This window comes from Talpa occidentalis, unplaced genomic scaffold (assembly GCF_014898055.3).
Source record: "Talpa occidentalis isolate TD23 unplaced genomic scaffold, MPIMG_talOcc4v2.1 talOcc4.13, whole genome shotgun sequence".
Taxonomy (NCBI): domain Eukaryota; kingdom Metazoa; phylum Chordata; class Mammalia; order Eulipotyphla; family Talpidae; genus Talpa; species Talpa occidentalis.
In genome coordinates, this window is record NW_023601322.1 from 19,123,462 (window position 1) to 19,146,498 (window position 23,037).

At 53.8% G+C, this 23,037-nt stretch overlaps 1 protein-coding gene across 4 annotated transcripts in view; it reads right to left on the reverse strand.

Moving 5' to 3' along the window:
• The window catches only part of CTIF (cap binding complex dependent translation initiation factor), a 260,483-nt gene that overhangs the window by 66,063 nt on the left and 171,383 nt on the right, over positions 1–23,037 (reverse strand). For all 4 annotated transcript variants that reach the window (XM_037508543.2, XM_037508542.2, XM_037508544.2 and 1 more), the window contains one exon: positions 21,464–21,763. In XM_037508543.2, coding sequence (XP_037364440.1) covers positions 21,464–21,763 — 300 coding nt within the window. The remainder of the gene's footprint in view (positions 1–21,463; positions 21,764–23,037) is intronic.

Sequence of the window (23,037 nt, forward strand, 5' to 3'; positions counted from 1 at the left end):
GGTCTGGAGGTCCCTAACGAAGTCCCATCTCTAGGACCCCCTCCCAGGCTGTGGCTGCACCATATGGATGGGCCTTGGCTCCCAGCAGGACACACACTGAGTGACAGGGTGAGGGCAGGGAGATTTACTGCAGGGCAGCAGGGAGAAGAGGGGCTCTAAGGTCATCCAGTGCATCCCAGCCCCCAAAAGGAGGCCTCCATCGAGTCAGAGGCTGCCTGGGAGGAAAGGCAGAGATGAAGGGATGAGGAAGGCCCCGGGGCTGGACTGGGGTGAGGCCAAGGAAGGAACTTGGCTGGCGTGGGTCTCCTTTCTCTTCTGAGTTTCAGGTTTGGACTCTGTGTCCCAGGAATTCTGGTTTTAGGGCTAAAGGCAGGTGAAGGCAAAGGGGAACACCGACTTAGGGTGCACCTCTCAGGATTCCGGTCCATGGCCCTTGTGTTTCTGCTCAGTACCGGACAACTGCATGGTGACAGTGGTGGTCCTTAGCATTCCTGGGGTCTGCTGAGTGCTTACTATGTGCCAGGCACTGCTTACACCCTGACAGGCACCATCCCATTCAATTCTCCTAACAACTCTATCATTACCCCCATCGTGTGGATGAGAACGGGGGCACAAAAAAATCGGGCCACTTGTGCAAAGTAGCCTGGCATTCCCAGAGTTCCAGGTGGGGCCGTGTACACAGTAGAAATCTGGTAAACAGCAGCTGCTGCTGCTGACACTGAGGTCACAGGTAGTTCATGGCAAAGCCAAGGTCATAACCTGGCTCTGAGTCCCAGGGAGTCTCTTGAGAATCCCCCAAGTCCCTGTCCTGGGATTTAGTCTTGGGGGTATCTACTTTCCTTGGGAGTCTTGTGGTTGAGCCAGGCTCCTGCTCCACTTTAGAGGGCACACGAACCTCCCCGAGCCTGGAGGCGTCAGGACCACCCCCACCAGGATTGGGGGCAGCTGTGGTGGGGCTTCATGACCATAGCCATGGAGACCACTTTATGAAAGGGCCTCCCAAGTCAGGTTAAAGGTTCTCTCCACAACAGGTTCTCTGGTTTTGTAGTCGCTTCATGTAGCCATACCTGAGTTTAGAGTTGAAGGTTGTAAGAGTGAGAAACGTTAGTAGTTTGCACTACTTCTGTCTTTGACTTTTTTCATAAAATAGAGAGGGAGGGAGGGAGAGAGGAAGGAAGGAAAGGAAGAAGAAAGAGAGTGATAAAAGGAAGGGGAAAAAGGAAGAGAGGAAAGGAAGAAGGCCTGTTTTTCCAGAAGCAAGGAGCCCCAGGCTAGACTCCCAGAACCCGGCGCTCACATGTGCAGTCATGTCAAATGTCCGAGGGCTGGTCTCTTGGGGTCTGGTTATCAAGAACAATGGGAGATGATGGAGGTGACCACTTCTGAGCAGGACAGTGAGGGCAGGTGTGGAGAGGTTGGCGGCAGCACACACACACACATACACACAGGCACACATACACACTCACACTAGATGCCATTAACCCAAGGGGTCCCTGAAGGCATCTGCTCTGGGAACTTCCCTAGTCCCACATTCTCCACTCTTGCGTTCAACTGGTCACTCAGGGTCAACCTTCCAGTCACTCTGAGACCACTGCCTGATCTTTGGGTTCGCCACTGCCTGAGCGGAGGCTCCACATCAGGCTTCTCCTGGCTTCCTCAGGAGACTCTGCAAAGAGGCACCTGGCTCTTAGAAAGTCCTCATCCTGCTCGCCCCCATCCTGCTGCAGAGGGAGGTTTAAGTACCAATCAGGAGATACCTCCTCACTCCTTATAACCTTGGTGGCACCCCAAAGAACAGTGTATGGTCCCACTCCTTGGTAGAACAGCGCCCCTCCCAACCCGGGTCTGGATCCCCCGCCCCCAAGACAGTTCCCTGCAGTGATGTCACCTGCCTCTTGCCTTTGTTCTCACTCAAATGTTTGCCTGGAAAGTGCTTTTCAGCACTTTGTCCTTCGGTGACACCCACCCAGCCTCCTTGACTCATGTCTAGTGCCCCTTTCTCTGAGTGATGCCTCTGATGTTCCCCAAGTGAGTCCCTTCTCCTCTAGATTTTCAGGCCTGCCTATGACTCTACTCCAGCCCATAGCCGGTGGGTTTGCTGTTGCTGGTTTGTCAGTGTGCCTCTCAGAGGAGCAATGGTTGGCAGGAGCACTTCTCCATGTTCCACCAGCACGTTGCCTGGCACATAGCAGGTGCTCAACTAATAAATTAGCAAATCTCTGGGTGGAAAAAAAGGCTGTTGACCAGTGTGCCATGGTGTGCTGTGGGGAGAGAGTAAATGTTCTGGTGCCAGAGCACATGGGGCCAAGGTTCAAGAGGACAGAGGTCAATACTGTGCTTGACTGAGGAGGCGACCTGTTTGGGTCTCTGGGCTTCCCCCAGCCATGTAGAGACCAGGGCAACCTATGCAGGCAGCTGGCACATGAAATCCCCAGCCACACATGAAGAACCATCTCCAGAGGAGAGAACAGAGCAGATGGGTGGGCTGGAGACCCAAGGTTTGAAAACACGAGAGAGTATCCAGCTGAGCCACCAGTTCCCTTTGCTGCACCCTACTCCCCCCATGAAGTGGGCCTGCAGCTCTGGGCTCCCCAGTGCCTGGGACAGTGGGGACTGAGGTGAATTGCGCTCTTTTGGACATCAACCAGGGCGCTGGGCCTGGGCTCCAGGATTTCTTGGACCCATAAAATTTGAGGGTTGCCAACTTTTTATTTTGCTAAGGATGTTTTAAAAAATGTTTTCATCCATCATTTTAAAAGAAAGGACAATTTCATGCCAAGATAGTAGGAAGGATGCGGTCTCAGAATAATGGCCAGTCCTCCCCAGACGGAGCAGTTGGCAACCGCTCAAATCACGCTGCACATAAATGGCGCTGCTGCAGCTTGCCCTGCAGACCAGCTTTGGTTAGGGAACTGGCCCTGGGAACCATTCAGCTTAGGCGCTCTCACCTGGCCCGCGCGTGCAGGGGCCACACGGTACTGTGTCTAACGAGCCCGCCCTCAGCCTCTCTTCTGGCTGAGGCATTGACCTTTTGCAGAGATGAGAGGAGAGGGCAGCATACTGTATCTCTCACTAACGGGTTAGGACACAGGGCAGGCAACCGTTAGCTGGGGATAAAGAGGAAAACCCTTTGTAATCTGGGATGTGCTGAGAAAACAGGCTAGGCCGGGGAGCAAGCCTGAGAGGCAAAGCTCCCCACTTCCCAATTCTGCCCTAGGCTGGCTCTGGCTAGTTCCCCGAGTTTGGAGGGAAGCAGCAGCTGCCCTGGGCCACAGGCGCCGGGCATTCCTCTTCTAAGCTCCACACACGTCCTCAGCCCCGTTTATAAGGCATAGGGAGCCAAGGAGTCTGTGTGGCCCCGCCAACTCAGCCCAGAGGCTCAGAGGAGGGAACCCGAGCTGAGACTGAGCCACCTCCCAAGCCAGGCTCAGGAGCTGTTGGCCGGCAGCTTCCCAGATCCCCTGGCACCTAAGCTTCGGCCCTCTGGGTGCCCCGAGGGTGTGGGATCTGGGCCCAGAAAGGGGAAGCTGAATGCTGAGAGGGCCTCAGGGGTGGGTAGCATTCATGCCCCCTGGGCACTCAGGCTTTAAATAGCTGTGTTTCTCTCAGCCTAGCAATCCTGCCACCCTGCCAGCAACTTCCTGCACTTTCCACACCAGAGACGGCTGATTTCCAGGTCAGGATGGGGAGAGGGTGGGGGGACAGGGTGACCTGGCTTCCTGGGGTAGTGGAGGTCAGGAAAGGAAAGCAAAGGTCCCCCCTCCCCGTCCCTTTGTAATCTGTTGGCCCTTATCCTCCAGGTCAGGCAAGGGTCCTGAGCCCTGGATGGGCGAGGGGCTCCACACAGCTTTCCTTGTCTCCTGGAGAAGTGCGTGCCCAACCACGTTCTACTTGAGTCAGCAAATTTGGGATCAGGCACACCCACCTGCAGAGAGGCCCCCCCACCTCACCCCCCCCACCAGGGTCCAGTTAACTGGGTCCAGGCACATAAGGGGTTCACGCTTGGCCGAGCCTAGGCCCTCCCATGGCCCACCCTCCCACCTCCCGCCTCACACCAGGTCCTTCGGAACCAGGTCTTCATTAGGCAGACACAAAGCAGCTTTAATTATTGCTGCGCCTTACATTTATATGGCACTCTACAGTTTACAAACTATTTTCACATCTTTATTTCATAAGATCTTTTCAACCACCCTGGGCGATATGCAGGGCAGATATAAATAATCCCCACTTTACAGCCAATGAGACTGAGAGCCAGAAACTTGAGGAGGTGTATCCAAGTTCATAAGTCAAATTCATGATACAGCCCCAGACTTTTCAACCATTTCTAAGGCACAGAGAATGCTCCCTTTGGTCACCCCATCCCCACCCTTTGGCAAGGCAGGGGAAGGAGGAACACTGAGAGGAACATAAGTGGGGGGGTGGGGTGGGGGCGGGGCCCCATGTCTTCTCTCCCAGGCCCTGAACCTTACTGCTGGCTCCATAGGTCACTTTCACAACCCAGGACAAAAATCTCACCAGATACGGACGCAGACCGCCTGGCTCCAGCCACCCTGGCCGGCAGACGCAGACGCACACAGACACACAGAGAACGGGCTGTTATCTCCCCTCTCCAGCCTGTTTCCTACACTTCTCAAACAGCAGATTTCTTCCAGCCTGGCTGCCTCTCCCGGTCACCACCCACAGTCACTGGCCCCTGGGGCCCCGCCAAGTCCCCGAGACGGTGACGCCGACGCCGAGTCCCTGCTATCAGACAGTAGCCTCTGCCCTCCCAGCCACCGCCCCCAGAGTTCCCTGGAAATGTCCCTTCTGCAGGCCCGGCCCCCGGGGCGATGTACGGCTTTGTCTGCACACACAGCTGACTTGTGTTTGCAGGGACAGACAGGGGCTGGCGCTGGGGCTGGAGCCAGGAGGCGCTGGGAGGGTAGAGCAGACAGGGAAACACAAAGTTCAGAGAACAAACTTTTGCAAGCAAGCCTTTTGGGGTCATCTGGGGGACTTGCAAAGCCAGAGCTCTGTGAAGGCAGGGAAGGGGGTCTTCACAGGCATTTATTGGCTGGTCTGAGTCAGGGAAAACTGTGCCAGCCAGGAAGGGGTGGGATGACAGAGGGGGGCCAGGAGGCAGGGGAAGGGACAGAGGAGGCCTCTGAGTCTACTGGCACTCTCCTCCCTCCAGCCATGCCCCAGCCCTCTGCCTCCTGGGTACACAGAAGGTGCTCAATAGATGCTTGTTACGCTGAACTGGCCTCCGGCCACTGTGTTCCTGTGGGGGTCTCATTCTACCCAGCTCTCCAGCTCTTCTGTCCAGGCCGGGGGGACAGAAAGCACAGGGTGGGGGCGGGATGGCCGGAGAGTGCCAAGACACCATATTCCTGAGCTCCTTTAATCAAGCATAGGAGCCAAGGTCCGCGTGGCCACATCAGTTTCGCAGGGAGAGGATGCACATGAAGCCGAGGCAGTGGAGGTGCGCATGGGGATATGCTGTATTAAGTGTCCCTCACCTTCCTGCAGCACCTCCTGCTAACCTTTCCATTTTGAAGTCTGGGTGGCTTTAACCCAATTCTGAAATGAAGATGTGGCCGCTGAAATGTATAGGGGTCATGATAAATCAAATCATATGGGGGGAGTTAAAAAAAAAAATGTCTGGTGGCAATGGTGAAGAAAGCTTTTCACCACGCGGTTCTTTCTCCGGGGTGACACTCTGGGCTGCGTGCCGGGAAACCTTAGAAGTGCTCCTTCGGGATTGAGCAACCTGGCTGCCTCGGCTCACACCCCAGGGTCCTCACTTCTTAATAATTTAGGGCGCTACCAATGAGACAGCCTGTGGGCGCCCTCTCTCTTCCCTTCTCCTTTTTCTTTGCAAACCTGATGTCCTGGCCTCTCAGGCTCTCTGGGCAGGGAGAGAAGCACCAGATAAAGCTGCGGCCATCCTTCCCCTGGCCTGAGCAGCCAGAGGCTTCAGCCTTAGCATACACGGCCATCAACTTCCTCTGGGTTTCCGTTGCCAGGGATGTCACAGGAGACTCAACAGCCCCATGACTGTGGGGGTGCTAACAGAGGGGCACTCACAGATGTCCAAATGCCCGGGGCATCAAGGTACCCCACTGTAACCCAGAGCTGCAAACTGCACACCCTGGGGCTGCCAAGTGGGAGCAAATCAAACAGAACTGAGTTTTCCTTCTTTTAGCCTTTTTTTTTTTTTTTTTTTAAATGACTCAAGAACGTGATGGGTTAGAAAGCTGCAGAGGAGAAGCTGGGGCCAAGGGAGAACAAGGAGTCACCTTGGTGAGTGTCTGCAGCATGGTGGAGAGGGGTGCCCCCTCCCTGCTCCCACAGACAGGAAGGGAGAGGCAGCCCGGGAGCCCCCACTGAGCTCTGGCCTGGAAGCTGTCTGCAGATTCTTTTGGTCATAAGATGACAGCGGGCAAGCACGCTGCCACTGTTTAGTCTGCAGGGAGGAGGCTTGCATCAACGCTGTCATCTGGAGGCGTCTTCTTATCTCCTGTCCCCACCACCTGCCAGCTACCTTACACCTGGCCTGGCCTGCCCCCACCCACAAGTATGCCTCCAGGGGCAGGGGCACAGAAGTCTGTTTCCACCCAGTCACTGACTGGCTGTGGACTTGAGGCATGTTTCCTGAGCTCCCAGGGACTGTTTTACCCGTGTGTAAAATGGGGTTATTAACACCAGTCTCACAAAGCCTAATGGGTACTTAGGAGGCACAGTGTCTCTACACAGCTGGTGCACAATAAATGCCCGTGGAATGACTGCAGGACCGACAGGGAGGTGAAACCCCATGTGCATAAAACCCCAGTGCATGTTCTCCTTATGATGACATCATTTTTCCCACTGTTCAAACTTCATCTACCCAAATGAAGTAGGTAATATCCAGTAGCCCATTTCCTAGATGAGGCACTGAGGCCCAGAGAGGTGAAGTAACTTGCCTTAGGCCACACAGCTAGGAAATGCAGAGTTAACATTCAACCCCCAGAGTCCACAACTCTGTTGGTGCTGAAACTGCTTCTTGGGCACCATGGTCAGCCCAAGCAGAAGGAAAGAGAAAGCAGACTGGTGGCTCTCTGGAGCCGGTGCTATCTGCTGGGTGGAAGAGGCCCTGTGAGGTGATGTGAGAATTCTGCTGGGGGGCCTGGGGTTCAGGGGATACTCCCTGCCCCAGATGCTCACCTCCTGGCCACTCTGTCCCCACCCTGACTGGGTGTGTTCAGGAGTGCCCAGTGCCAGCTCCTGCCTCCATCTCTGGCTGCCCGTGGACCCAACTCCACTTCCCACTTTACCACCTCTGGTGGGTGACTTTGGAGGTGCCCCTTGGTTCTTGAACTGAAATTAGAAGTGGGCCGTCCAGGCCCCCATGAACTGTCCTTTTTCACAATGTGCCAGAATCTGAAAGGTCATCCACCCCAGGCCCTACCTTGTGATTGGGGTTAGGGGAGCGGGTGGCAGAGGGGAGGGAGAGAGCCAGTCTGCACCAACTTCTCCGGCTCCCAGCACAGGGACTGGAGGGGCACAGCTGATTCAAACAAACCCTGGCCGAGAGTCGCCTCAATGGAGATAGACCAGGAATATCCTTGACTGAAAGGACAGGCCCCTTGATTTCCCTGGTGGGTTTGCTGGGGAACGTAGTCCCCGAGTGACCGCTCACCTCCTCCTCCGTACCTGCAGCCCTGGGGCTTGTGTTCCCTGGTTGATGAATAATGTGTCCTTTGGAATAGTGAACATTTCTGAATGCATAAGCTAAAGTAAGTCAATAATTACAAAAGTATCGACCTCGCTTTCCTAGCTGGCTGCTGCACGTTCCTTAGAGGGGAGGCTGAGAACTTGGCTCCTGACTCAGACTCCCCTAACACTCCCGGATACTTTCTCTAGGACTCCAGGACCCAGTGGCTTCATTATCTTCCAGTTTAGGAAGGTCCTAACAAGGGTGGCTGCTGAAAAGCCCCAGGAAGACTCCAACTAGAAGATTCCTTAAAATGTAACATAACAGCTCCTGGGGCCCCAGGCATGGGGACACCAAGTTGGTGGCGTGGAAACACAGCGACCCCATGGCCCCCCCGTCTCCATGGTGACCCAGAGGACGTCAGTGCTGGGCCCAGGCATGTGTAGAGGAGGGCAGCATATTTTGTAGGGCTATCTTGGGGGTGGAGGAGGGCACTGAAGTCTGAGGAGTGGCACATAGAGGAGAGATGGTGAGGTGGCCCCCCATACAGAAGATCCCCGCAACTGCTCCTTCACAGCCAGGTAAGGCTGAGGCTGGTTCCTGCCCTATGGCCTACCCCATGATCATGCTGTGTTCCCTTTTGTCCACCCCCACTGCAGCAGAGGAGCCTGCTGACTGTCAGGTTTCTCCCCCCCATTTCTCCTTGCTGTTTGAGAAGGAAAATAAAGGACACTGGACAAACAAATGCATTTGAAAAATGCAGCCTCAGCTGGGCGTGTTAATCCTCGTTTGTTCCTAAGGGCAGCTGAGTTCCCTGGCACAGAAGGAGGAGTTTCTGACAGGCACTGTCCCCCAGGGAAGCCAGAACCCAAGTGCTATCCTCCTTCAGAGCAGCCTGAGCTCCTGTGGCTCTCCTCTGTCCTTAAGGATGAAGCTGGCCTGCCCTGGAGCTCTAGAAAGGACCCTTGCTGGGAGTTCTGGTCCAGTCCCAACCTGAAGCTTCTGGACTCAGGACTGGAGCCCCAGAGGAGCAGGAAATTGCGCACGGAAGGGCGGCTCTGTGGCACAGCCACTATCAGATGGTTTAAATCCTCCCCCTGCCAAGATTCTGGGCTGGCCTGGGAGGGGCTGGCAGGCAGGTGAGGCTGACCTTACTTGCTGCAGCCCCCTGCAGGCTGCTCTGGCTGCCAGGAGGCACTGACACCAAGGCCTGGGCCAGGAGGGTGGGGAGGAGCCAGGACTGCAGAACCCAAGGCAGGCAGGGACAGTCCAAGAAGGGGGTCTGCTCTTCACATGTCAACCTGCCAACCAATCAGGCAGCAGCAGGCAATGCTCAGCATAGCTGCTTGCGATAACCATGAGCTGGAAGAGACTGCCCAAATCACTTCTAATCGCTTTATTTTGTGGGTGAGGAAGCCACCAGAAGAATAGAAGGACTGGATCAAGGTCACCTAGCTAGAGAAAGGTAGGGCTGGCGCTAGAATCAGAGTTCCCAGAGGCCCAGAGCACGTCCTTTTATAAACCCTCAGCTTCTGATGCCCCTACTTCTGAGCAGCTCCCCATATTCTTCCCCCATATTCTTCCTTCCCCCAATCTACTCCCAAATGTGTTCCAGGGTCTCCCTAGTCCTGGATTCCTCCACTGACCACCCCCCACTCTCCCAGAACACAAAAGGACACTGATTATCAAGAGAGGTGGAGCTAGGCAAAAAATACTGTTCTGCCTGAAATGGTAAGAAGCAAGCGCTAGTGTGGTTACTGTGACCTGGGGTCACTGCCTGGCTGGGCCACCTCACCACCAGGGCTTGCTGAAACTTGGGGCACCACTGCTGCTGTCAGGCACATGCCAGGCTGGTGGCATACGATGGGCCTCAGGGCCTGTCCAAACTCTCCTGCACAATCGTGCCCTGTCCCAGGCCCCTCATCTATAATCTTTTGCCTTGGTTTCCTCCCTCCTGTTTTCTGTCCACCCTACTCCTGCCTCTTTCATGCTGCCTCTTCCAGGAAGTCTTCCCTAATTTTGGCCACTAAAAGGGTTTCTGCCCAGCTCTAACTTTCTCATCTGTTCTCTGGTTGAGCTGGCCTTGTCTCTCCAGCAGGCCTCCACATACCTGGTAGAGGCCCATGGCCCCTGCTTCTTGGGGGTTTAATAGTGCTGAGTGTGGGGCACCAGGCCAGGACTTGGTGCCAGCCAAGGGGACTCCACAAGAGCTTTGCTGGTGACTATACTTTAGGGCTGCATCCAGTCTCCAAGTGCTGGCATCCCTGGAGACCCCTGGGTATCTCTTAGGAACTTTGATGATGGGGATTTAGGAAGGGCAAGAGGAAGTTCTATTTGGAGAAGGAGCTTTAAGGACACAGACAAAGTGAAAGTATTTCAGTGGGTTTTAACAACAATCATGTCTGTGGTATGAGCAGGTGTAAGAGACTGGTGTTATTACCCCCATTTAATGGCAAATAAGAGGAGAGCGGATCCACACTGAAGTTTGCCCCAAATTGCCAGAACCAGAGCTAGAAGGTAAGTGTCTGACTCAGGGCCATGTCAATGATTTCTTAGGCTACATGGTAGTAAGTCATTAGGTCTATGGCCTGCAGGCTGATCTCCAGGAGACTCACTTTCCAATCCCACATTAGAGAGTCTATTCCTCTAATCAGACAATTTTCAACACCCTGAGTAAGGCAGTGACTGGTGACTAATGAGGGTGGGGGGTGAATGTCAATGTTAAGTGCAAGTCCAATACATGGCCATCCAATTTACATGTAGCTGCTCAAGAATGCACTTGCTCCAATTAAAGTTAGGTATTTGTAAGCCTATGTCAGAGCCCAGCTCTCCCCAAATACCTAAACTACCCACTCCTTCAGTATCACCAGCTCAGTGGCTGAGCTGGGAGCTGCAGACACTCCTCGAGAGTATGGTAGCCTGTGGGTACCCTCCCATGGGCTTGGCTAGAAATGATCCAGGTGTGCTCAGCAGCCAACTTCTCTAGAACCTTGGACCCAGCTGGGCACTGTCAGGAGTGGGATAATTTGGGGGACAAGGGGTTTCTCAGGAGAAAGTGCTGGATGACCACCGCAGTAGGGGACTACTTTTGCCTGATCTATCTGTCCCTAACATTTCAAAGTGACCTGAAGCGTTGTTCCCTCTGTTAACTGGAATCTGGAAGGACTTTCAAAGGGTTAAGTGAAGGTCCTTTCCTGCAGGTGACTTCCTGCTCTCCCAGAGGCGCTCCCCCTTACCCCTTTCCAGCTCTCCCAATGGGCAGCCCACCCTCTCCCTGGTACTTCCCATTGGAACTGGGGTTGAGATGGGGTCAAGAAGGGGCTGAGGCTGTTTCTCCCCACAGACTCGGAACTCTGGGCATGAGGCAGCAGGGGATAGAGACTGGGTATGCAGGGAGCAAGGGGCCTGAGATTGGTTCCAAGGGCAAAGTCCCTGATGGTTCTGAGGCCTGGCTGGAAGATGACCTTGAAAGGTCATATGGTCCAGTCCCTGTGTCATGGTTGAGTGTTACCACCTCTCCTGCACACAGGTGCCACCAAACAGGGAAAAGTCTAGAGGTAAGAAGAAACTACCTACTGGGCAAAATTTGGGTTTGGCTGATGCCGTCAGCCCTGGAGTAACTGAGGCACAGGTGAACCCCCACCAGCTTCCTTGCACAGCACTCTGCACCCGATACTTGGTGACTACTCAGTGGCTGTCTGTGCACTTAAAGGAGACATTTATTATCTAGGGGAGACAAGCCAGTGTCCCTAGAAGCACTGTGTCCAAGATGTGTGGCATTCTTGCTGCCTATTGTCCTGCCCTCTTTCCATTCTCCCCAACCCCTGCCTTCACCTCCACCCCACCTTTCTGATAAGTTAGTGATAACTAACTTAACTGTTCTTGCCAGGCATCCAGACATAGCCAAGGCAAGTAGTGGGGGTGGAAAAGGGATTGGTGGGGGAGAGAGAGAGCTCCCGCAGCAGCGTGGAGAGGAGCATCATGGGCACACGTTGTGGGGGGCACCATGAAATTGCTCTTTCCTCTCTCCTATTTTTTTTTTTCCGCATCTGTGTTTGGTGTAGGTAATTTAGGAAGTGACTGTTTTTTCTCCTTTTTCAAGTAATTTTTTTCCTTACCACCATCCCTTATATCCCTGCTTTCCTTTCTCCCTCCTCCTTCCTTTAACCTCAGAGTCCTCAGTGTCTATTCATGATGGCTAGTTTGGTAAGTATTTGACTTTGTCTAATTGTCCACTATCTAAGAGTTCAGACCTTGTCTTTGTGTCCCTGACTTGCTTTAAGATACATCATCCCCGGGGCCTCCCTGGTGGTACAAGGGGTTAAGACGCAACTATGAAGCTGTCCACAGCCACTGCAGCACGAGTTCGATCCACAGCCAGGGAGGTGACCCACATGGCACAGCAGACCTCTCCTGACTCGCCCGCTGCTCCCCTCAGTAGTGTATTTCATCAGTCTGCCTGTTCTGTTCCCCACTATGTCTCTGGAGAATCCTCTCACCCCACCTCCTGCATCTCTGGCCCACACCCCAGCTCTTGTATACACCAATAATCTTTAAAAAAAAAAAAGAAAGGGGCCTCCCTGGTGGCGCAGTGAGTTGGGATGCAGCCTATGGGGCTGTCCACAGCCTCTGCAGTGCAAGTTCGTTCCCCCTGCCAGCCGGGAAGTGACCCACATGGTGCAGTAGACCTCTCCTGGCTCGCCCGCTGCTCCCCTCGGCAGTGTATTTCAGTCAGTCTGTCTGTTCTGTTCCCCACTCTGTCTCTGGTGAATCCTCTCACCCTCCACACCTCTGGCCTGTGCCCCAGCTCTTGTACGGATAGATAAATAAATCTTTAAAAATAAATAAATAAATAAAAAGAAAAAAGGAAAAAAAAGATAGATCATTCCCTCAGGCCTCCTCTGCATTACTGTAAATGAATGAAATGCTGCATTTCATCTCTCCTTATGGCTGAGCAGTGTTCCATGCCCTCTCTCCTTCTCGACCTCCCCTCCTGCCAAGTCCAGCTCCCTTGACGAGTCTTTTCATTCTGCAGGGTCACACGGCCTGGGCAGGTCCCTGAGCACTGCAAGCATTTATAGGAAACACCCCAGTCTCCTTGGGGTCTTGAGAACCTTGGGTCCTGGAGCAATCACTCAAGACTATTTGCTTTCCTTTGAAACAAGGACGGTGGCCATGACCCCCGCCTGGGGGCCACGACTCTCACTCTCTGGTGGCTGGAAGCCTCCCTGGGGAGCCAGGGACAGGGCAGTGAGCAGTTACATAACCTGTAGGGAGATTTTTTCCATCGGCTCAGTGGTGCCAGCTTTCCAGCGGCGGCTGTGGCAGGTAGAGGCGCCCTGTCTGGCTGGCCGTGCCCGGGCAGGGCAGTGATGCGAAGATCTGGAGCAGCTTAGCATAGCTCAGATTCCCGGTGGCGGCGGCTGGGGGCTGGCCGCTCACTGAGCTACAGGGAAGGATCTGCTGTCTCCTGCTGGCCTGGCTCTGGGAAGGGTAGTGGCGGAGGGCTGGGGTGAGCTGCCAACCAGCCAGGGGTGACCCTCTGGGGCCTGGGACACCTGAGCCGGCCTTCTCCAATAACCCACTTATCTGCAGGGCCTGCCTCGGCATGGCAGCCTCAGACAGGGCAGCGCCCGGCCAAGTTCTATCAGGGGATTTAGTGGGGAAAATGAAGCCGGGGTGGGGGGTGAGGCTGTGCAGGGAAGAGGACACGGCCTGGCAAGGGGTGCAGGTGATGGTGAAACAATTCTTGACCTGGGTAACGCTTTCCTGCACAGAGCCCCCTGCTGCTGCTTCTTCCCACCCACCAACACCCCACTGAGCCCACCTAAACGCAGGCAGCTCCAGGAGCCGGCCACTAGAAGCAGCTACTCCCTGCTGTGTGTCAGCATGCTGGGGGACACAAAGATGACCTGGGCATAGTCTTTGCCCGAGACATCTAGAACACAGGCCTTGACAAGAAAAGTGTGACTGACAGGCTCTGTGCTGGGCTCCTGCTGGTGGAGGAGGGTCCAGCGTCATTTCCTGTCTTCACTTATCTCCAGATTAAAAAATTAAATGCCTTCTTTTCTGGTCGAGTCATGGGCTGCTTCTGTGCCACAGAGCACCCCGTAGTTCAGAGGGGCTTTAGGTTCAGCACTTTGGGAAGTCATCGTGTACCCACTCCCTGTGCCCCCACGCCCCCCAAGCCCCCACTGAACAGAGAAATCTGGTGTAAATACTGAGAGCCCAGGTGGGTCCTTGAATGAGGCACTTAGGCCTCGGACAGCACCCCCGCTGGCATGAATTGGGAGAAGCAGCCTTGGGGTGGGCAGATTCACTTACACCACGTCCAGGGTTCTGCCACGGCGCACACACAGCAGACGCTCAAGCAGCGCTGAGAGGAAGAAATGAGGATGGCAAGAAAGAAGATCCAGTCTACTCATTCCAATGCAAGCGTGGGCAACAGTCTAGCAAGGGGCACAGGGTCCTACCCACTCTGGTTCTGGGAGGGTGGGCCGAGAGGCTCGGAGCAGGTGTGTGTGTGCATGCTCTCTTGAGCTGCAGTGACAATGGGCCTCCCATGACATGTCAGGTGAGCCTGCGGTACCCACCCTCAGGGGAGTGTGTGCCAACGTGGCCTGGCCCTCCCAGGGCACAGATGACCATGGGGCGCTCAGATGCCACTCAGCAGGTAGGGCAACATTTTAAATTTATTTTAGAAAAAGAGACTTTTGTGCGTCTCAGAAATCACCCTCCACAATCTGCCCACTGGGAAAGGTGCTTGCATGTCTATGAGCCTTTGCTCCATCTACCCTTGATTTCTAACAGCAGGGGAGGGGAGCTCAGGGTGGGTCTGGCTCAGGGCTTTGCTCCGGCTCCGGAATGCACAGAACAATGTGCTTCTATCCCTGGGTATGCCAGGCTTGGGCCAACAGTAAAATTAGTTTACATGCTTGGAGTGCACGCCGGCTCAGCAGTGGGCGTGCAGAAGGGAGGGAGGAGGTCTGAGGAGAAGGAGGGGTACAGGGGGAGCTGAACCCCAGAATAACAGCTGTGTGGTTTATCTGGATAAAGCAAATGGAGAAGTGGGGGTGTTTCTCAGACTCCCTCAGCCTTCCATTGGCCCGGGAAGCTCAGCGGTTCAGACTACTGGAAATACTGCGGGATTATTCTAGAAGGGCGGATTTTAAAAGCCCCACTGATACTTTATGAGACAAATTTCTGACTTCCCCAAACATGATGTTTGGGGGTGACCTGGGAACCAGAGCTTGGGGTGCTGAACTGACAGTCCTTGCAGCACCCCCTGACTTTGAGTACACATTGTGTCCTTGTTGAGCTACTTTCTCATCTGTGAACATGGGGAAAGATTCCTGTCCTGAACCCCACCTTGAAGCATGAACCTCCACATTCACTCTGCCACAGGTGGCTCCTGATTCTCTGTTATGCATAGTGGTGGTGCCAGGAGCTGGGGACCAGGGATAAGCCAGTCAGGGTTCCTGCCTCCAGGAGTTTCCAGCATAGGGCTGGTTAGAACCACAAGAAGCACAGTTAGCCCCTCTCCTCTCTTGCTCTGTTAAAGATGGGGTTGAGGAACTCCACACTTTGAGACTTCTGATTTCTCTGAAACCAGCAGAGAAGGAGCATCCTTAGGATGAGTGCTAGGCCCAGATGGCACACGGGGGACGGGAGATAGGGCGGGAGATGGAAGGGATGAGCAGAAGCACGGTGTCTATTTCACATCAGCTCTGAAAGAAGTGTTTTACATTTGGATTTACTCATAGGGGGCAGCCAGATCAGAAAATCTTGACGATTTCCCCTTCTAGGAGCTAAACCCAGAGTCACAATCTCTCTCAGAGACCCTACAGAGGCCTATGGAGCCCATTTCATGACTTGATTGAGTTTCTGTGTTATCAAAACCCCGAACACACTGCTTAGGGGTGACCCAGCTAGAGCTTGCAGAGTCTTCCTAGCCTCTAGCTCGAGGATGGCCTTTTAAGAGGCTGTCTTCTAGAAGGTGCTGGCCGACAGGAGTATATTTTGAAATCTGGTCACATGCCAGGTTCTGATTTTGAGTTGTCTTTCCACAACATCCCTGCTGTGTTTATGACTTGGTTGATATGAGTTGTGTTTTTTTTTTTTTTTTCAAAAAAAGGTATCGCATCCTTCTGTTAGATGTGTTGTTGGCAACGGTTGCTAGGGAGAGTTGGGTTCGGTTGCAGACACACTGATGCCGGCTCTAATAATAATTTGCTCTGCATAGCTCAGATGCAGACACCTCTTGGCTAAACAGGGCACACACGTTTCAACAGAGGAGGGATTGAACTTGTACTACCCAAGCATATCTCGGCAGAGAAGCACGGCCCAAGCTCAAGTGGGAGGCCTGGGGAGGTGACAGGGCAGTGCTGGGCGGAGGGGGCTCAGGCCTCCAATTCCTGTCATTCCATAGGTCCGGGAAAAAGAGGCTTGCTCATTCTTCACCCCGCTATGAAGCTGGAGTGCCTCCTCCCCATCACTGCCCCACAGCTCTCTGGTGAGGATCAAGGGAGAGTTTGGGTCACCTCTGTAACCAGGGCCCTTGGGCCACTCACATTCTCCGGGAAGTCAGAAACTTCAGCCCACAAACTCTAGAGGGTGTACACTTTGCAAACATGAAGAAGTGGGGAGTCGGATGGGAAAAGGTGGTTGAGGCAGGTAGTGAAGCCGATCACCTCCCCAGCCATACCAGGTGACAAAATGAGCTAAGAGTGAGGCCCTTTTCCTAAAACAAGTGCTAGCTGCTCCAATAAATGTTCAAGGTCAAGGAAAATGAAAAGAATTCAGGGAGAAGAGCAAAGGCCAGATAGGGAGCCAGTGGGAGAGGCTGCTCTGAGCTCTCCCTGGTTGACTCGGTCAGTGTGGAGACTCTGGGCAAAGGGAGAATTACAGCAAGGAGTGTGAGAGAGGGATCTGCTTCCTCACTGCACAGACGGGAAACTGAGGCTGGACAAAATGAAGGGATGGTCTCCAGAGCAGTTGTCTCCTGCCCGTGTGGACTTAGCCCCCCATGTCACTCAGCAAAGAGCCCAGCACCTGGTTCCTATCTCTTGACTGTTTCACAGTGAATGGCAGGACCAGGTGGCTAGCGACTGTGGTGGTACAGTCAGGGCATCCCTGGAGTGAGTACCTAACTGCAGTGCTTGACCTGCTGTACTGCAGAATGACCTCGGGAAATTCTTCAAAAAGGATGCTGGGCTTGGGGTAGGCCCCACACCCATATGTTTCAGAAGCTCCTCCCCATGACAGCCAGGCTAAGAACCACTGACCTGATGAAAACCCGGGGCCTGATACTCACTATTCTCAGGCTGGATCCCCACTGCTATCAATCACAGCATGAAAGACTATGCCTCCCTCTGCCCAGCTCTGAAACTGACCCACAGCAGCAAACCATCAGTCATCCAGTGCTTTGTTACTTAAAGTGTGGTCCCTGGACCAGCAGCACCAGCATCTCCTGGGGGTTTGTTAGAAATGCAGAATCTTGGATCCAGGCCTAGAACTGATGAATCAGAATCTGCATTTAAATAAAATCCCATGGGATTCACAAGCACATTCAGAAGCCCTGGTCTAATGAAGATGCATGCTTGACACATGTTGAATACCTGAGAAATGGTCTGTTTGATAAAAAGTGGAATTTTTAAAACTAAGAATGCTACTAAGGAAAGGATGGCATGCAAGGCAAAAAGAACACTATTGAGCTGCGGATCAGCGACAAGGGCTCACTGAGATCCCAGGGTCCCTAGCATTGTCAAGGCCTGGGTTCCTTGAGATGACAATGCTAAGTGGCTGGGAAGTGACCTTTATGCTATCCCCACTCCCCACGTCTGCTCCCCACTTCCTCTTCATGGGAAATGTACCCCAGCTGGGCAGGTGGCCCTTATACAACTGGCAAAGAGGGTCTATTTCATCAGAGCTAGCCCCTTACCCTCCACGCTCCAACTTTTCCTGCTGACACCCAGATCAGACAACATCTAAACACAGCCCCTTTGCAGCCAGCACCACTAAGTGGGGTCTCAGAGCTTGCACACGGAGGGAAGGACTTTGGGGACTCTATGGGGGGAAAAGGATACAAACCAGCCTTGCCAGAAAATGAAAGCAGGTGAAAAGGACCTTCCGATGTCAGGTTGGATGAGCCACACCCATGGGTCTCTTTTCCTGTACCTGCGAGTCTAGGGTGGTGAGTGGCACTGGGTGACACTGCCCGGGATGCCTACTCTAGCTGCCACCAACTCTGAGAAGAGCAGCGGACCTCGGGGGGCCCAAAGAGACAGGCGGTGTTAGCTTCCTCTGGGCCTTATAATTGGGGTCTGTAAGGAGCTTGGGGGTGGCCTTTTGCCAGCATATCCAGCCTGCCTTTCATGGGAGCCAAAGGGCCTTGAACGGTGAAGCAAAGGCCCAAGCAACCAGCTCAAGTCCTGGCTGTACACCCCCTTCAAGGGGCGCTCTCCTTGGCTGATGTGAAAGCTGGGGTTGCAGCCGAGGAGGGCTTGTGTGGCATTGAGTGTTCAGAAACCTGGCCAGCTTCTGCCCTGTGGGGAGAAGGGCACAGGCTGCCCTAGGCCTTTAGAATGTGAGCCATGCCTGCTTCTGGGGGGTCCATACCTGCCCTGGACTGCATCAGGGGCCCAGAGGACCCAGTGATTTCAATTCCAACCATTCATCTCTCCTGATCACTAAGAGGCCCTCACTGGGTAGACATTGAGATGACAGACAAAGCAGACTTGTTCCCCATCTCCCATTGCCTGTGGTCCCCCGGGGAGAGAGAGGCCATGAGAGTGAGCACCCCATCTGCCACTGTGTGTGTCTGTGCTTGCTGGGTTAAGCTACAATTCCTCACTGGGTGGCAAGCCTCTTAAAGTCCCAGCTGTTGACTGACCACTACCTTTCCTCCCAAGCCTGGTGCCTACAGTGGACACTCAGGAAGTGCTAGCTGGGTGGTGGGACATTTGTGGCTTCAGGGTGACAGGTGCAAGGACAGGAGGATGGCAGGAGCACAAAGCAGGGCTCATTGGAGAGTGGCACCCAGCGCGACCCTGTTTGTAAGTGCGAGTGGCCCTGGCAAAGACAAGAGTGAGAGTGTCCACTCCCCGCCTAGTAGGAAGTTCAGCCTGGAGTGGGGGAGTGGAAACAGATGTGGGGGTGACAGCTCATCTCTGTTCCAGAGGCAAGATGGCCTTCCAGGTCTCCTTGACTTACAATGGGGTTATGTACCGATAAAATCATCATAAACAGAAAATGCATTTCATGAACCTAAACTACCAAACATCACAGCTCAGCCTTGCCCACGTTAAGCATGTTCAGAACATTTCCATTAACCTACAGTCAGGCAGCATCATGCGACACAAAGCCTGTTTTATAACAAAGAGTTGAGTGTCTCCTGCAAGTTACTGAAGAGGTCCTGAAAGTACAAACAAGGATGGTCGCACAGGTTTGCACCATTAATGTGCACAGAAGAACCCTGGATCGTTTGAAACATTGACCGAAGATCAACTGCTGGATGGCAGGGACGCTACAGAGACAGAGTCATCAATTCCTCCCCTGATGAGGCCTGAGAATAGCCGGTAGAAGGTTGTTTGCTCTAGTGATCTTGTTGCTACTGGGAGCTGCCGCTGCCCAGGCTCACAAAGGAGTATCTATGGTGTGTCCCTAGCTTGGGAAAACATCAAAATTCAGACTTCAAAGTATGGTTCCTACTAAGTGCCTACTGCTCTCACAGCACCGTGAGGTCGAACAGTAGCAAGGTGAGCCATCGTACGTTGGGACCCTGTGTACCAGGGTGCGCTGGTGCCAGGCAGTCAAGAACTTCCCCAGTGGGAGCCGTGGCACCAGGTTCCAGCGGATGATGGCTGAGCCCTGGCCTTCAACTTAGTGTTCTTTCTGGCACTAGTGTTTGCCAAAGTATTGTCTCGCAGCCCACTAATTCCGCAAGAAGTTGTGAGCTAGGGGATGCAAAGAGGACTTCATTGAGTTCTGTGCAGCCAACGAAGTGCCCTTCCTGCTGTCTCCTTGGTGGCTGGTGGAGAGCAGGGGTAGGGACTACAGAGTCCCTTTCTTGGCTGAGTGTTTCCCAGGATTCAATCTTTGCCAGATACTCGTGGCCAAGGCCACGCTAACCACGGCCCGTTGGAAGGACTGTCTGACCCGAGCAGGACCGCGGGAGGCCCCTGCAGCTAGCTGCCCATCGGCCGCGTGTGTCTCGCCCTGAGCTGTGTGTGTGTGTGTCTGGAACTGGCTCTGGCTGGGTTACTTGGAGCTGGCAGCCATTGTCTGAAAGTCTTACCCCATCCTGCCCTTCTCTGAAAACAAGCAAAAGCCAAGGCCAAAGGCCAATCCTGTCCCTGACTCCCCTGCACCTGGCAGTACATGGCAGACAGGCTGCTTCCCACCGTCACCCTCCACACTCTCCCAGAACATTCCGGCCCGCGAGGAACATGCCCGATGTGCAAATCCCTCAGGTAATGCGGGAATTCGTCACCAGGGGAGCAAGGGCGATCCAGGAATGGGAACCCGACCAGGGCCTGGAGTTGGAGAGAAGCAGCCCAGGCTGGCCAGCGAGGGCTCGGGTTGCAGCGAGCAGGCTCCCCGGGAAGAGGAGAGGACAGCGGGATGGAGCTGCATGTGGAGGGGCTCCTTCTCCCCACTGTTTCAGGGAAGAGACGGCAGATGGCAAACCAGGTGGTCAAGACCAGGATGACGTCCTGGGTTACGTTGGCTGCTTGGACGTAGTTGTGAATAAACCCCTCCTGACTCTCAGAAGTGCTGTGATTTGTATGGACACCCTCGACAAGACAGACCGGCAGACATTCCAGACTTTCAGAACTTTAAGCTGCCATTTCACCTGGCTTGGAAACTCGATTTGTGTCCCAGCTAGTCTAAGGAACACAATAGGAGTAGAGATCACTTTTCCTCACCCTAAACTCTCGAAGGATGGTTCAGGGCATTGACATGGGTGCCAATCTATACCACCTGCTACCTCTCCCTGATGCCACCCAGGCTGTGGCCACCAGTTCACCTGCTACCACCGGTGACATCAGTGCCAGCTTTCCACTTGTGAGATACAACAGTGCTGGGCTCAGCCCAAGTGCACAAACCCACACCCATCACACACTCACACAGGTAAAGTCATGGCTGGACACTGGCTTTGGCGGAGGGAGAAATGAGGAGTGAGGTTAAGTTTCCTGGGGGTGGAGGGGTTTTGAGCGGGAAGGCACCAAGGAACACGACAGCCTTAGCTCTCCACGCTTCCCCTCTACCCTGAAAGGGATTTCAGAGAGAGCCCAGTGCCTCAGCAGACAGACTGCCTCTGTCCTGCTCCAAACCCTTCTGTCTCCTGCTCAGACCCACCTCAGTATCAGTTACAATCAACTGCACCACCTCCAGGGTCAGGGAGGACATCCAGGGGAGGCGGAGGGACAGAGAAATCCTCAACAAGTTTAAGTCTGCTCAGACTTGAAGAGGTCAAAGCACAGAGCATGGTTAAGACCAAGGGCCAGTCCTCTTATCATGGAAATAGAAAGAGGGAAAGGCTGGTTAAACATGAAGCACCTATAAAATTATATTGGTGCATCGTAACCATGGAGCACTGACACAAACACACACAAATCCGGCCACTCATCCCCTGCCCCTTGAGTGCCTTTTTATTTTCTATAATTAATCGGGCAAGGGTGGAACTTGGGAAAAGTTCAACTGTGGTCAGAATTTGCAGCCTTCTCTCTAGTAATAACCCACCGACAGGGAGGGGCAGGAAGGGAGGCGCAGCTGTCGGTGTCCGGTTACCTGAAGCATGTTGAGGAGCAGGCTCCGGAACTTGGTCCCCTCCACCATGAAGAGCGCCATCTTGTCGCAGAGCTTGGCTGCCGTGAAGGCGAAGCTGCGGTCGGACACGGCCTTCTGGTAGATGGTCCGTACGATCTCTCCCAGCATCTCCTCGGAGTTGGTGGAGTCCTGGGCCTCCTCCATGAAGGTGGTGAGCTTGGCATCCACATCGCTGCTATTGTTCCGCATGCTGTTCAGGATCTCGATCAGCTTGTCCATCTTGCTGTGCTGAGGGTTGGTGGTCTCCACTGTCACTTCATCCTGGGGGTGTGGGAGACAGACCTGTTGTGCCTGAGTGGTGCTGAGGTTTCGAGGGGGGAGTGGCCAGTGGAGGGAGGGCTGCCACCCCCAGAAAGGACCCACCCTTCCCTCTTGAACCTGAGGTCTGATCCCCCTGGGAATGCTGGCTCCCCCCTCCCCCACTAAGGACACTCAGGCTCCAGGGCTCTCTGCTGACTTTTTTCTCGGCCCCTACGACATCTTGGGTGTATCTTCCGGCAGGCTCCGGCTTTTACCGGGATTCTCGCGTAACTCTGCCTTGGCCTATTTGTCCATCAACTGTTTCACTAAAGAAATGATTTAATGGGACATATAGAAGATGAAATAAGATAACATAATAAAATTGGCTCAAAGAGAGAATGATGGCAGGAAGACTAGATCAGGGAGAGATAATATCCAAAATGCCTGCTGTGTTGGTTAGAGGCAGCCGGTGCAAGGATTATCTTGTCCTCTGCCCTCGGCTCCTACAGCCCAAAGACCGCTGTGTTCAGGGCTCCTGGTGCACGTGGCCCTGCTTTGCATCCTGCGGAGATTGTGCTGACCTTCCGCACACAAACACTACACACTGAGGAACTCTCAGCATGCTGCCAGGATGATGGCACCTGTAGGAGGGCAACTTAGACAAAATCCCTGCCCTTGTGTTTCGCTGCAAGCAGGACCAGACCTGGCTGGTCAGAAGTATTCACTCGAACACAACACACTGCTGGCAAAGAATTCCAGCTACTGACTGCTGGGATATGAGATCAAGATCAGCGGGTAGGACAGTCAGAGAACGGAGTCCTGCACCTGCTCTTCTTTACAAGGAGAGCTCTGGAAGGGGAGGCATGGATAGAGGTTCCGAACCCACTTCTGTGTGTCACTGTATCACTTTGGCCAAGTGGTTTTCCTCTCTGGGCCTTGGTTTCCTCACTGGTGACACAATGGGATTCGCCTAGCTGGCTGAGCTTCTCTGAGCTCTTTCATTGCTCAAGCCCTTGTCTTGCTGGTCCAGGAGTCCAGGAAACCTCATGTGAGAGGGGTGTGAAGTCACTGTTTGGTATTAGGGATCTCCTTAATCTGCTCTACCTACCCCCTTACCCACACTACTCCCCAGCCACCTGGTGGTTAATGCATAGAACAGTGGAAAAGTATATAGAACAATAACATAGAACACTATAATAATATATAAAGAGAGAGACACAGAGAGAGAGAGAGAGAGAGAGAGAGAGAGAATTAGAATGTATATAGAACAGTAACTGTGTATAGAAATAATAGCT